General features: G+C 35.4%; 1 protein-coding gene and 1 long non-coding RNA gene across 8 annotated transcripts in view; one reads left to right on the top strand and one right to left on the bottom strand.

Moving 5' to 3' along the window:
• Positions 1-491: 491 nt before the first annotated feature.
• On the bottom strand, positions 492-13,936 carry ETAA1 (ETAA1 activator of ATR kinase). Of its 6 annotated transcripts, none has more exons than XR_011997815.1 (7): positions 13,585-13,936; positions 12,180-12,308; positions 11,832-11,908; positions 8,670-8,782; positions 6,347-8,412; positions 3,139-3,276; positions 492-1,643 (listed from the first exon to the last, which is right to left on the bottom strand). XR_011997815.1 is itself a non-coding variant. In XM_026017802.2 (6 exons), the coding sequence occupies exons 1-6, from the start codon at positions 13,784-13,786 to the stop codon at positions 1,525-1,527; spliced, it is 2,706 nt and encodes a 901-aa protein (XP_025873587.1). In that variant the 5' UTR covers positions 13,787-13,936; the 3' UTR covers positions 492-1,524. The 6 variants fall into 6 exon arrangements, 4 of the variants coding, with proteins under 4 accessions (XP_025873587.1, XP_025873589.1, XP_025873590.1 ...); XR_011997816.1 differs by having other exon boundaries at positions 12,180-12,304; positions 13,585-13,912; XM_026017802.2 differs by lacking the exon at positions 3,139-3,276.
• Positions 13,329-14,544, top strand: part of LOC140595875 (uncharacterized) — a 135,352-nt gene continuing 134,136 nt past the window's right edge. For both annotated transcript variants that reach the window (XR_011997817.1, XR_011997818.1), the window contains exon 1: positions 13,329-13,367. This is a non-coding gene — a long non-coding RNA (uncharacterized lncRNA). The remainder of the gene's footprint in view (positions 13,368-14,544) is intronic.

Raw genomic sequence — 14,544 nt, 5'->3', positions numbered from 1 at the left:
CTTCTTCTGTGTGGACACATTTCCTAGAGATTGGAAAGAGCCAACCTAGAGGAACTATCTACACAGCCATCTGTGTTCACTGAAGGGCCACAAATCCTGACTGTTACTAATAAAAGCTAAAGGAAAAAGGTGTTACAGTGTTACTCCACTAAATACATGGAAACACAATTTTCAGAGTGATATAGCTCTATATAGTCATATCTTAAAATACATTTAATTATTTTGGTATTATCATTGCTCTAAGACACCTGAATAGGGGTAAATGCACTAATAGGTATTTCACATCTATGACTTCCATCAGGTCTCCTAAAGTGATTTAGGATAAACAGAGCAACCTTACTGTACTTATGACCTCTACTTAGATTTTCTGGCTTAGTTATTTCTAAATAAAAAAGAAAAAATAGAGCAATAGAGATAAATTAGTGAAGTCAGAAAATTAATTAAGGAAAAATTAAATAGTTACAGGAAAACTAAAAAGAGAATGACTCTCATTTTTATATCCTGGAATGATGAATTCTTTAATACAAGAAACAATGAAAAAAAAAAAAAAGAAACAATGAGCATTGTTTATTATTAGACAGTCCTTAATGTACTTTGAGTTACTATTTTTAGTTTTATACTATGAAATAATTAATGCTTCTAAAAACAAGCTATTTTATATACTAATTAATACTCTGAAGAAAATGGTATAATTGTCTAGGTGTTCATTAGAATGAAAGCAATCATTCTAATCCCAGCACAGCTTTAACTTGCCTTGTGACTTCAGAATAACAGTATTCATTTCTTACCCATACAATAAAGAAGCTGGAACAGATGACACCTTAAAAAGGTTCTGACAGTTCTCAATGTTAATAATATTATATTACTTATAGAGCCGGTCTACTTCCCTTTTTCTAAACTTCTTACATCAGCATTTTCCCTAAAAACAGTGGAGAATTTCCAAAATGCATGTTTTAGAAAACTATAATTAAAATCTACTTCAGATTAGGAATTGAAAATAGTAATTTCCTTATAAATAAATTGAAGTCCTTTATTTCCCACCAAACATGTTCCTAAGAATAGGGAAGTATTTTTAGAATTCAGAAATGTATAAACTTAGAAACAGTTAAAGTAAAACTATAAAAAAATAGTCTTATTTACTTAGTGAGTTGAAGGCTTTGTGTTAAGAAGTTACTATAAGAAAAAAATTAGAAGATTACCTATTTTTGGATGACCCACAATACTTAAAAATATATCTACTTTGCTCTGTATAATTCTGCAACGTAATTGCTAACTTTCCTGAATTTCCAAAACTTATATGCAATTACTTTCACATACCTCTCCAAGGCAAGGTTTCATTGACCATTGCAAACATTGATTTATTAAATAAAATAGAAGTCCATTACAAATAAAAAGAAGTCCATGCTTTAGAAGTCAGCATTAAATTTCTCATAGAGAAACAAAAAAAAAAATATTTCCTATCATAGATAGCTATTAACTGTCTTTGTGAAGTCTTCCAACTAATATTTCATAGAAGAAATCAAGTTAAGTGGGAGCTGCTTTTACTGATGATGCCTGTGCTTTAGCCATCCTTCGAACCAGGGCTTCTTGTCTTTTTCTTTGAATTTCTTCAGGAGAATACTTTTTATTTTTCTCTTCTTCCTCTAAAAATTAAACAAAATATAGATATTATTCTTTTTAGACTACAAAAGTCATCTTGAATATGAGTTTTTACTTTGTTACCCAGATTTGCTACATTGGTATTAACTATTAAATCACATAAACTACTAAATATGAGGTCTCTTGTACAGATACAGTGCCCTAGGCCAAAAGAACAATCAATCTGTCCCTATTTTATACACCTTTTCATAATGTGATAAAATTCATTTGATTAAAACTGTACATTTTTAACTTCCTAACACATAATTCTTGTGAATAAGGACATCTAACTTACATAATCAACAAACTGGGATTTAAAATGTTATATAAAGTTTAATAGAAAAGCAGTCAAAAGCTTATGAATTAGATACCAATACCTCAACGAGTTTATTTTTACTATAAGATAAACTATACTAATATTCAACTAACATTTTTTCCTTTAAAGAGCTCCAAGATTTTCATTTTAGCCATTCAGGAAAAATGTTTTAGAGTGAAATCCATCATGTCTATAACCATATAATTCACTTCAGATATTTTTATTTGGAAGATACATTTTATATAAATATTAGAAACTTATTTCAAAAAGCAGAATATCTGAATAAAATCTTCAATTTGAATGTCTTTTTAGCTTATAGAAATGTGAAGCATTCTGACATATTCTATGCAGCATATTTTAGTGTATACTTCAGGTAAATATACTATACACAATGTGTTTTAAATGAATGAAACTAATTAAGTTTGATTTTAATAACACATCCAATTCTATCCCTGCCAAAATACTGAGTTCTAATAAAATGAATTTAATTCCACCGTTTAGTCACTTTGAGCTAAAATATTAGATTATCTATACAATGCTAATAAGAATCAAACTTTAAAATTAGCAAACGTGTTTTCTCACTTAAAGGATGTTTTAAAATTAAGGCCATCACTCTAACTCATATTCATATGACCTTGTATTGGAAAAAATGTTGCTGTAAAATCAGCCTCTCAAAGAATAAGAATCTGTAGTATTGTTGGCAGAGAAATATTTACACTAAAATCTAGACAAAGGTTCAGACTTTGTTATATATCTCTTGTTAAACTAAGGGAGATTATTTGTCCAAAATAAATTATCTGCCTCCCCTTCCTTTCTTGGTATAATTGGAAATGGGAGAGGGTGTTCAGGGTAAAAGATAAATATTTCAGATAAACTCCCCAGATTACTCTGATGCCTTATTTCCTAAACTAATTATCTCACAGATTTGTAGCTATTTTTCCTTACAGAAAGATGCTACAAGATACTCTATAATTAGCTTGACTAATTGTCTAATATTTTAGTCTTGAGGCTGAGACATATAAACTCAGAATATACACATACACAGTTGCATTCAAATGACCATAAGTTTGGAAGGAAAACAAGTTAATAATCCATGATAGAAGATAAGGACATAGCTCCCTAAAACTAATTAGCTTGGTGATATTCTTGGAAAATAATTTAAAATGATGTAAATAAAGTCACACCATGAAAATCTGATTTAGAGAATCACCCATTTTCCCCAGCAGCCTTTTCTTTAACTCAATCTTCAATAAAAAATACAAGGCGAAGTCTCGAACTATTGCAAATGTACAAAGAAACAGCGGCTCTTCTTAATCTTTATCCTAAAGCAGAAGTCAGAAAAAAATTTTTTTTGTAAAGGGCCAGAAAGTAAATATATTAACCTTTGAAAGTCATATGGTTTCTTGTTGCAACTGTTCAGCTGTTACAGTAGCATGAAAACAGCCAGCCACAGACAATACAAATGACGTGACGGTTTTCAAATAAACCTTTATGACAATGAAATCTGAATTCCATGTAATTTTCAGAAGTCATGAAATAATACTCTTTTCCTAATTTTTTCAAATATTTAAAATGTGAAAACCACCTTAGCATGCTGGCTGTATAAAAACAGGCTATGGGCTGGATCTGGATAGGCCATGGTTTGCCAAACCCTGCCTTAAAGCAATGAGTTAATTAGTTAATTGGGCTTTTAGGTCAGAGATATTCTCAGGAGAGCAGCTTGTTACATCTACATAACAAAGTACAAATTAGAAACCATAGAAAATATCAAGAAAGTTAATGTTAAATAGGAGATTACCTATGTACTATCAGTAAACTTAAAAAAATTGATAAGATAAACTGAAAGACAGATTATCCACCCATAAAAAATGCAGACAGGATGGTAGATAGTAGTTTTGGGAAAACTCAAATATTCCAGAGTATTATAGTCTTTAACAGTATTATAGTCTTTAACATAGTTATATGAAAATAAATTCATGTTGAGAGTAGGTCCAATTATTTATACTTATTTAAATATAAATTTAAGTATTTAAAATTATTATGGGTTGACTACAATTTTTAGAGTTTGAAAAGATCTAGGCTATAATGTAGAGAAATATTCATTTTCAATGTTGATAAGAATGTAAATTGATATACCTTTTGGGAAGATTTGATGGCATCCATCAAATTCAAACCATTCTCTTACATTAATTTTTCAATAATTAACAGATAAAATCACACGAGCATGGAGAAATTTACATAGAAGTATATTCACGGGAGGATTGTTTATAATGCAAAAAATGCAACCAAACTGGACTTTCCATCAAGAGAGAAACAGTTAAATAAATCACGGTATATCGGTATAACGACATACTATGTAGTCATTAAAAGGACTGAAACAAAACTGTAACAGGAAAAGATAGCTGTATTAAATGAAGGCAAGATCAAGGTGCCAAACAGTAGGTACACAGTACATGATTCCATCTTATTACATAAATTGTATGCACCCAGGTGTAAACAAGCACAAACAAGCACACATGTTTTTATTTGCACAGAAAATTCTACATGATGTATTCCAAACTGTGAACTGTGATTTCCCTGAGGTATGGCTGCGAGAAAATAGAAAGTAGAAAATGTATTTTTTTTTACTTAAAAATTAATCTTGTTTTCTTCCTTTTTAAACAACCAGCATATTACTATTACAAGTTAAAAAAAAAAAAACTACATAAAGGGTGGGATCATTTAATAGGAAAGTTGTAGTAGTAATGCCAAAAAAAGCATCACCTAGAATCTAAACAGAAAACAATGATCTAATGTTAAAAGAAGCTAAAAACTCCCTCACCTTATTAGCATTGATCTACATAATAGATAAGAATCCTAATGTTAGCCCCAAGTGAGGAAGACTGAAGAAGAAAATCAATAATTACAAGCTAGCACAGTAAATGCTTAACAGAAGTTAACACTGGGTATTGGAAAAACCCAGAGAGTGTGAACCTAAATTATCTACGTGGATAGAAACATACTGTGTTTTAAGGACAAATGGAAAATGGGCGATCAGATCTGGGGTATGCATGTTGGGGCACTATCCTCGTAGCGAAGGAAGGAAAAGGCATCTGTAAAAACATGAGGCTGTGAGAAAGAGCTGGACATTAAGATGTACAAGTAGTTATGCCAGACACAGTCCCTTTTAAAAACATCACAGTATCAGTGAATAACAGATTCTTCATATCGTATGATATTTATTAAAATACTTACTAAACATCCTCTAAGTGGCAGATGCTGTGGTAGGCCTAGGTATTTACACACAGGACAGACAATAATCAGTACTTACTTGCAAATTGTGATGAAAGAAATGAAGGAAATAGGAAGAGATGATGGAAAATAACAAAGAAAAGACTTATTTATGTTTATAGACTGCAGGGAAGGGTCTCTGTGAGGAGGTCATACTTAAACTGAGACCTGAGGATAAAAAAGCAAAAGATGGAATGGGGGGGGGGGGCAGGGCAGAGAATAACATGGTCAGAACTACTGAACTAGGAAACTATTCTGTTTAAGGAAGACAGCTGGTGTAGTTGAAGCTTACCAGGTGACAGAAAAAAGAAGAAAGGCAGGATAGGAAGTGATAATCCAGGGCCTTGTAGATGAGGGTAAATTGGAATTTTATTTGAAAAATGATGGGCCAACAATGAAGGTTGTGGTTAAGCACAGGAATGCCATCTTTGCCTATTTGTTTTTAAAAGATTATTCTACTGTTTGGAGACTAGAATTGAAAAAGGACAGATAAAAGAACTACAATCTTGTCAAAAAATATTGGCTGGCACAAGGCTGGTTAGCAGTTAAGAGTGAGAAAAAAGGACAGTTTTGAGATGTATTTTTTTTTTTTTTTTGAGGCCGAAACAATGGAACTTGATAAAATTGTGGGAAAGGAATCAGAAGAACCAAAGATGACAGGCTGTACTGAGCAAGTAAATTACATTCTAACTATCACAACTAACAGAGTTTTATATCACATATTATGTAGCAAATGTGTTTAATTAGAATGCTCTGAATTTTCAAATATTCACCTCAATGTCCTGTTAAACACAGGAATAAGATTATTCAAGTTTTAAAACAGTATTCAGTAAACACAGTCTTAGAGCAATATATCTAAAAGTACAATTTTCTAGGAAATAATTCAGAAAATACTCACCAAATATTTATTACCTACTATATGCTAGTTGCTGTATTAAAAGCTGGGAAAGAATCTGATGCAGTCTTTTGAAAACATAATTCACCCACCCTTTGTATTTTAAGAATTCTGGTAAACATCACAGTTTTTTGCATTTTAGATATTACACAAATTCAATAGAACAAATAACTGGTTTAGCTACTTTCCCAGGGGATAACTTCCAAGGAAAACTATTTTATACATACCTTTTGAAGGCTGTTTCAAAGATTCAGAATGCTTCACCACAGACTGCTGTTGATTAGTCTTCCCACAAAACGGGTTGATAGGAGTCTTATTTTTCTCTAAACTCTGTGTAATTTTGGTATCAGAAATATTTCCTGGCATACAATTTTGATTAAACTGGGAAAGAATGTGAGAATTTTTCATCTTTATAAATGTATACTTAGGAAATCTAACTCGTCTGTTAAGGTCACTCTGAGCTCCATCTGTTGTGCTCCTATGGGATAGATGCTGATTACTTAATTTTTTTTTGTAAGTAGTAGTTTCTGTATTCCGAGGATTTGAATTCACATTCAAACTTGAACTTCCGGTAAGAAGCGATTCGGTACTGTTCACTTGTATTGGAACATCACTGTTGTTCCGGGGAAAATGTAGATTACTGATCTGACAATTTGAGTTCTGAGAGTATATTGTCAAATTAGTTGTGGCACCTAAAAAGCTTGGAGAATTTCCACAAATTTCTTTTTCCATCTTCACTGGTTTATTTAATTGTGAGCTATTTGTGAAAGAGGTGTGCCCTGAAATGCTGCTCGGATTCAAATGCTTTGATTGCACCAACTGACTTTCTTGTTTAGATGTAGTAAACATGTTTTTGGCTCCGTGTCTGGAACTATAATTGATCTCAAGTTTACTTTCTGATACCTTGCTGCCTTTTCTAATATCTTGTTGCTGAGTTAGTCTTTCAATATCATCACATGCTTGGTATAATAAATCATCATCTACATCATCTGCTTCCCAGGTATTCTCTAGTTCATGACAGGCTTTAACAATTTCATTGGCAAATGACGGATCATTCCAGTCATCAAAGAAAGAACCTAACTTTGATGCATTAGTCTGATTTGGATTATAAACACTGGTTTTGTTGCCCAAAGCTGCAGAGCCAAAAGGATCTATATTAGCAGGTGCTTTACAAGACTGATTGTAAATGGACTTATTTTTTCGTTCATTAGAATATCCTGTGTTCAAAGTGGACTTTTCAGAAATATTTACATTAGAAGTAAATTTAGTGTGTGTATCTTCTTTTACTTTTGTCAGATTAGATGCAACTGCACAGTCTTGAATTTTGTCTTGAACAGTTTTATTGAAAGATTTCTCAATTTTATTGAAAGATTTCTCAAATTTCATTTTATTTCCAGTGGATGATAATTTGTTTGGTTTATCATTTAGATCCAGTGAAAACCTGTCTTTTCCAGAATCTATGGATTCTTCATTATGTGTCTTTGAAGGGAGATCTTGTAAAATTTTTGAATCCCCTAACCTGGCATCTAGACTTGTATTCATTCTTGACTTATTTTTATCATTTTTGGTGTTAAAATTATAAATTCCCTTTTGTTCAGGATTTTCAGCTGTTTTAGGAGCAGGGAAAAGTTCACACATTTTGCCATTTTGTGTAACAAAAGGTTCATTACTTAGTAAGTTTTCCCAATCATCCTCAAAATCACTGGTAGTAAATGCATCAAGGTGTTTATTAAAAGCTTCTGGCTTCTCAGTATAAGAAGTCACACATGATTTTGTCATTCCAGGAGCGTCTTCTTGACAAAAAAGTGATCCTGGGGTTTTATCTGTCAGTTTTTCAGTGGCCAGAGTTTCATTAGTAATGATTTTCTCCTCTTTCAAAGCACTTTTCTTTCCAAAGGTAGTATTATTCGTGTTCAAAAAAGCATCGGACAGATCTTGGCTGAACTGTCCACTACATTTCTGAGTAGAGCCATCAAAAATGGCATTAAAAGCTGCTTCAGCATTTTGATCAAATGGTTTTTGACTGCTATTTTGATCATTTACCACAGACATTTGGGTGTTTTCTTTTCCTGGTTTCTTTATTATGGCATTATCTATTTCAGGAACTATATCGTGTAATAACTGCATCTGTACATTATCTATATAATTGCTTAAAGTCTCTGCTTCTGAAATTGTCTGGATAAAATCATGATTTCTCTTGTTTTGCTCTTGAATCACATCTAGTTCTTCCATATTTTTATCAAATTGTTTAGCCAATTTCATAAGTTCTTCCTCTCGATTTTGTGTTTTTAACCTATTGATAAAACATTTTAGAAATTTTAACTATGAAAACTTCTAAGAGTCACTATAAATATTCATTTATTATTAACCTTTTATAAATATACTAAAACAAAATTTTAACATTTACAATTATTCTAAGTCTAAAATTTTTCATGTCAAAACTAAAAAAAAATTTATAGCCATTTTGATAAATATACAAAACCAAAACAAAAGATTATTAAAAATATTTACTCCACTGAATGTCAGAAAAGCTGAAAAGTTTGAACTTACTTTGTGCAGCTGATTTTTGCTCTTGATTTTCCTTTTGCTACACTTGGGGTACAAGGAATAGCAGTCTCACCAATCCACACGCCTAGCATGGAGTTTGTTGATGGTTTTTCATCCTTTGGCAGAAGGGAAAAAAACAAAACAAAACATGTACATACCCCAAAAAAAGAAAGAGAGAGAGAGACAGAAAGAAAATAAGAAAAAAGAAAGAAAAAAGAAAACTAACTACATTGAATTATTTTCCTAAAGCAATAAAATCTGGTAAGGTGATAGTTATTACACAAATTTCAGAACAATGAGAAGTTGAAGGATGGCAGTAACATGCTGTTAAGAAGTGATCCATTTATGTTTCAGGAAATGAAAACATTCAGAACCAATGATTCCTTATTTTCAAAATTAAGTGTTAAATATTTAATTAACAAATGCATATTCAACAGTAAAAGCAGTTGTTTTTGTTTTTGTTTTTGTTTTTCCCCAAGAGAAAACCGACTGACTTATTAAGGATAGAAATACATATGGAATTCTTTCCTCATCATCTGGTTCTTCAAATCTTCCCTACCCCCTTATAATCTTTATCTAAAGTTGGACAATCCATGTTGACCTGAGTTGAGAACACAGAATTAAGCTCAGGACTGATTTAGTTAAGTGCGATGTTAAAACTGATGCTAAGAATAAGGCAGGCATAAAGGACAAAAATAAGGAGAGAAAGCAGAAAAAGAACTTTAAACACTATAAAGGGTAGGAAAGGGCCATTTTAATCCTCAATGTTTTTGCTACTCCTTTCAGTCATGCAAAAAAATTAGAAAATGAGTTTACTCATTAGTTATAAACCAAATCAACAAATCAAATGGGTTAGCCATTTTCTACTCTATTTTTGTACTTAGAATGAACATAGTACATAGAATGAACATAAATGTCACATAAGCTAAAAATAATTGTATTACTAGATTACAGAATACTTGAAAGCATGGACTGATCTTATGATCAGCATCTAGCAAAATGCTAGACATGAAAAAGATATCAGTTTATATTTGTTTACTAGATTTAGGTGAAAATGTCCCTATAATTTGATACTTTAACTTCCTCAATCAATAAGCAGTTTTCTTAGACCTCAGTTAAACCTAGATTTTTAGCTCCACGAAATACTGCAGTAAATCAATCATTTTACTTTCAGACTCAATATATATTTTCACTTTTGTTTCAACAACCTTGAATTTAGAGAAAATACTCAATGACTTAATAATGTACCTTTTGTCCATTTATTAAGTATTTTTAAATGTATTCAATTTTTAGAGAACAGTATGACAACTTTTTATGTCCGACTTATATACACAAGAGCCCTTTGTATGTTTTTATACTATTTGTTATATTTTTAAAATATCTCTAATAATAATTGCATAATTTATTGATTTCTAACTATAATCCAGGTGCTATATAAGGCATTTGAATACATTATTTAATCCTAAAGAGTATTTGGTGTAGAGTTGTATAAAAATGATGAAAAACTACACATCCTCAAACTATTATGAAAAGCATCCCTCAAGAAAGTGAAATGACTGTCCAGTGAAAATAGAAGTGCATTAAAAAAAAAAAAAAAAAAAAGCCGTCTCTGTAAATACCAAGGTGACTTAAATAACTATTTGAAGGGGTTAACTCACCTAAAAATAAAAAAACATGAATATGTCATTCTGAGAACATGACAATCTTTTAAAAAGACCTTGATACTACCAAAGATTTATATGCTTTAAAAGTGCTTAGTTGAAAAGAGTAACATTTAAAAGCAACTAATTTCACTGTATTTTTTTCTTATACACAAGTTACCACTTGCATATTGTTGCCATTTCTTTATGTGAGCTATTATTTCCAGCCCACTTGGTAAAGGGTCCAGTAATTTACTCAACTATCTTTTTATCACTATTTAAGCTGGCCAGTCCAAACACATTTTATTATGCTTCTTTCATGTGAAACCCACAATTAATGAAGATCTATTGTTAACTTATGATGTAAATAGTATTATGGCATAAAAGCTATTTAACTAATGAACTGTATGTAAAATGAGTTTCTATGACATGCCAAACATGGAATGTAGAGCTAGTAGCAACAGAGTTGTTTTGACTGTGCTAATTGTAATTTTGGATATTTTATAGCCACTAAGAAAGACTTTATTTCCTGTCTCCTCCACCTGGATGATGGTAATTCCTTATAACCACAGTTTGGGACAATGCCATCTATTGTTTATGGTGAACATTATGTAGTCACTCTCCAAGGGTATGTCAAGGAAAAAAATCCCATATTTCCTACAGAGAGGACAATGAGCAAAAATAAGATGTTTTCTGAATTTAAATATTGTTAAATAAGAAAAAAGAGAGGACAGTAAAGAGGTTCAGAACAGAAGCTGCATTAAATTTATATTCCTATTTCATTCAAGCAGTACAGGAACTGAAATAAAGAAAAAGGAACTTTTGAGAATGTTCTATGGCAGCAAATAATTTAACTATCATAATGAACTTTAAAATAACCTCACATTTATAGTGCTCTATGTTTATCAAGAATTTTTATCTAATTTAATCCTCATAATAGTCCAATGGAGAGAGCAAGCCAAGTAATAATTCTAGTTTATGGCTGAATGAACTAAAGTTCTGAGAGCTTAAGCGACTTGCTTATGGTCACCCAGTACAGGAAGTAGACAGAACTAACTTCGATCCAGTGTTCTTTCCACTTTTATGACCATTTCTCAAGTACTAAGAACAATTTCAATTGGGAAAGAGTGTGCTATAGACAGCAAATACCAATCACAAAGAACTTTAAAAAGCTTAAATTTTAATGTCTGACTGTATTATTTTACTAACTTTAAAAATGATGCCATATATTGTCAAACAACATTAAGAACAAAATTAACACAAACTTCTAGTCGAAAATCATTACTCTAAAAAAAATTAACAAAAGACACATGCTTAGGAAAATATATATTGCCAATTATACATCATGTCCCTTTTTTCAAGACGTACATTCCAGAAGTACAAAGGGTAGAAGTAACCTTTGCTGCTCTGTTTTCAGAAAAGAGAATCGTAAAAGACGAAACATTTCTCATCCAAGTGAACTACACGTGGGCCTAGTGGCATAGTTTTCAGTTTTAGAACAAGCTACGGAACTAGCGATATTTACCTGAGGAGCAATACGATTAACGATATGTGAGATCTCATCACTATCTGCGGTGTAAATCTGTTTTTTTCTTCCTTTACCTAAAGAACAAAGACATTTCTCTAAGTGCGAAACAAAAAAATTAGTCTTTAAAAGTAGCAGTCACTTCTTAGAAAACAATTTTAATTGGCACCGGCTTGGAACCGCTGTGCACTGATACCACAGGCCTATCATAACCATCACCCAAGATTCTCAAGACACATCTGTTGTATGAAAGTCCTGTTATTACCCTGCTGAAATCCTAGAGTCAAATCCTCACCCCCTTGCCAAATATTTACCCAGATGAAAAATGTTAATTAGTAAATAAATTACCTAACTGTTTCATCATTGGAGAATTCTGATCCCAAAAGATATCATTCTGTCCGTCTGGATCATTAGGGGAACTGAAGGTAGAGGACAGTAAATCCATTCTCGGCACTCTCTTTGGGGTTTCATATCTTTCTACATAAAATAAGATTAAAAAAACAAAAACAAAAACAATCGTTGCGTTGTTAAGCGTTCCTTTGCTTCCTGATACCCCAACGTCAGATATCCTTTAGACCATTTTTTTTTTATTTTATTAGCCCAATTATATAATTTCCTCCCAGACAGAGGTATATTAACGACTGAAATGTTTCACCTAAGAATCCTTGCGATGCTTCACAAATCTGACATCGTAAACAGCAAGTGTCTTGAGATAACCCAGTAAGTAGCCCTGCCAACCTACAGAGCCAAGGCGTCCCGCCCATTACAACTGGAACCTGGCGGCTTTGGGAACCACCTGTCATCCATGGATGGCATCTTACAAACATCAAAAGGCTCCCGGCGGAAAACTTCGGTAGAAGTCTGTTTAGCCCCCTTTCATCACCACCTCTACCCAACTTACACTAATTACTTCAAAAAAAAAAAAAAAAAAAAAAAGCAAAAAAAAAAAAAAAAAAAGCAAAGCAGCTTGAATTATTTAATTTCCCAATTTCCTGGGAAATTCTCAGCACCACTTTCAAATCCCCACAAACGCTGGTGTCTGTTCATTCCAGAACTGCCTTGCGCGCGAGCCCATTGAACAGATGGGAACGTAGGTCGTGTTTTTGAGAACACGCTTTAAAGGAAGCGGTTTTGGGGGGGGGGGCGGGGGTCACAGTTCCCGGGGCAGGGGCAGGATGTGTTAGAAGATCCTACAAAAGACACAACGCGGGCGGGCGGGCAAGGGGGTGCTCAGCGGGTTGGCGCCCGCCTTCGGCCCAGGGCGTGACCCCGGGTCCCGGGATCGAGTCCCGCGTCGGGCTCCCTGCGTGGAGCCTGCTTCTCCCTCTGCCTGTGTCTCTGCCTCTCTCTCTCTGTGTCTCTAATGAGTAAATAAATAGAATCTTTAAAAAAAAAAAGAAAAAAAAGAAAAAAGAAAAAAGAAAGCCGGAACGCCAAAGATTGCCTGGGATGAAAGGGCTCGGCAGGGGCTCCGGGGGTTCCTCGGGGTGACGTCACACGGGGCGTCCGCGGTGACGTCAGACGCGGGGACTTCCGGTGAGTTCATCACCGCCGAGCTCCGCGTGCGCGGGTCCCGCTGGGGTGCGCCGCCCCCGCCCCCACCCCCGCCCCGTGCCCGGCGCCGCCCCGCGCGGCTCGAGCCTGGGGGTCGCGGCGGCGGCTCCCTCCGGGGGCTCCCCCCGCCCCCCGCCCCGGGTCTGCGCACTGCGAGCGGCGCCGGGAGCGCGGGGAGGCCGCGGGGCCGACGTCTCACCCTCGGGGTTACTTTTACTGCACGAAGCGGCCGCCGGAGGCTGCTCCCGTTGCCGCGCGGGCCGGGGACGCGGCTCTGCCGACCTCAGCCGCCTCTTCCCCGGCTCGGCCACCGAGCTGCCTTCCTCGGCTGCGGCCGCCGCCGCCTTGAGCGGCGTGTTCTTCAGGCCAGGGCTGTCCCCATGTTTCCTTCGCCGACTCATTGCCTGCCGCCCCCCTCCAGCCGCCGCCTCTCCGGTTCACATTTTGCAACGGGAGGAGCGAGGCGGCGGAGCTACACACGGGACTCGGCGCCAACGGCCGCCGCCATTTTGGCCGACGGGGCGCTCGAAAGAGGCGGCCGCTGATTGGCTGCGTCCGGGCGAGGGGGGCGGGGCGACGGGGGTGCCGGCGGCGCGCGTTTCCGCCTCCCGCCTCCGAGGCCGGGGGGCGGGGCGAGGGGCGGGGCCTCGGCCGGGCTGCAGGTGGCTGGACGTGGTTGTCAGGGCGCGTGCGCGGGTCCGCTCCTGGCCCAGGGAGTGCTGCAGGTGGAACGGGAGTCGGTCCCCTGGCAGGCAGCTTTGTGCTGAACTTAGGGCTGCAGTCACGCATTGCTCAGATGTACAGAATTGTGGCTTTTAGTATTTTAAAGAAAGAAAGATATAGATTAGGAAGGAAACACTAAGCTATTTTTTTTTCATAGATGATGTGTGCATAGAAAAAAAAAAAAACTCCAAAAAAGTATAGAAGCTATTAAATCTATAAATCAATGTAACGGATTTGCAGATGGGAGCTAAATATTCAAAGGCTGGTTGTGTTTGAACATACCCGGAACAAACACAGCACTTTTTTTTTTTTAAGATTTTATTAATGGCCGGGCGGGGGGGAAATAAAAAGATTTTATTTATTTATTCGTGCAAGACACACACAGAGAGACAGAGACCCAGGCAGAGGGAGAAGCAGGTTCCATGCAGGGAGCCTG

This window comes from Vulpes vulpes, chromosome 16, assembly GCF_048418805.1.
Source record: "Vulpes vulpes isolate BD-2025 chromosome 16, VulVul3, whole genome shotgun sequence".
In the NCBI taxonomy this organism is placed as follows: Eukaryota; Metazoa; Chordata; class Mammalia; order Carnivora; family Canidae; genus Vulpes; species Vulpes vulpes.
Note: the sequence above shows the minus strand (reverse complement) of the source record. Positions and strands in the feature narration are given on the sequence as shown.

Coding starts and splice junctions, on each gene's coding strand:
- ETAA1 (XM_026017802.2), bottom strand. CDS start 13,786: ATGAGTCGGCGAAGGAAACATGGGGACAGCCCTGGCCTGAAGAACACG. Junction 12,309..13,584: donor CAGTAAAAGTAACCCCGAGG/GTGAGACGTCGG, acceptor TATTTTATGTAG/AAAGATATGAAACCCCAAAG. Junction 8,413..8,669: donor GCAAAAATCAGCTGCACAAA/GTAAGTTCAAAC, acceptor TTTTATCAATAG/GTTAAAAACACAAAATCGAG.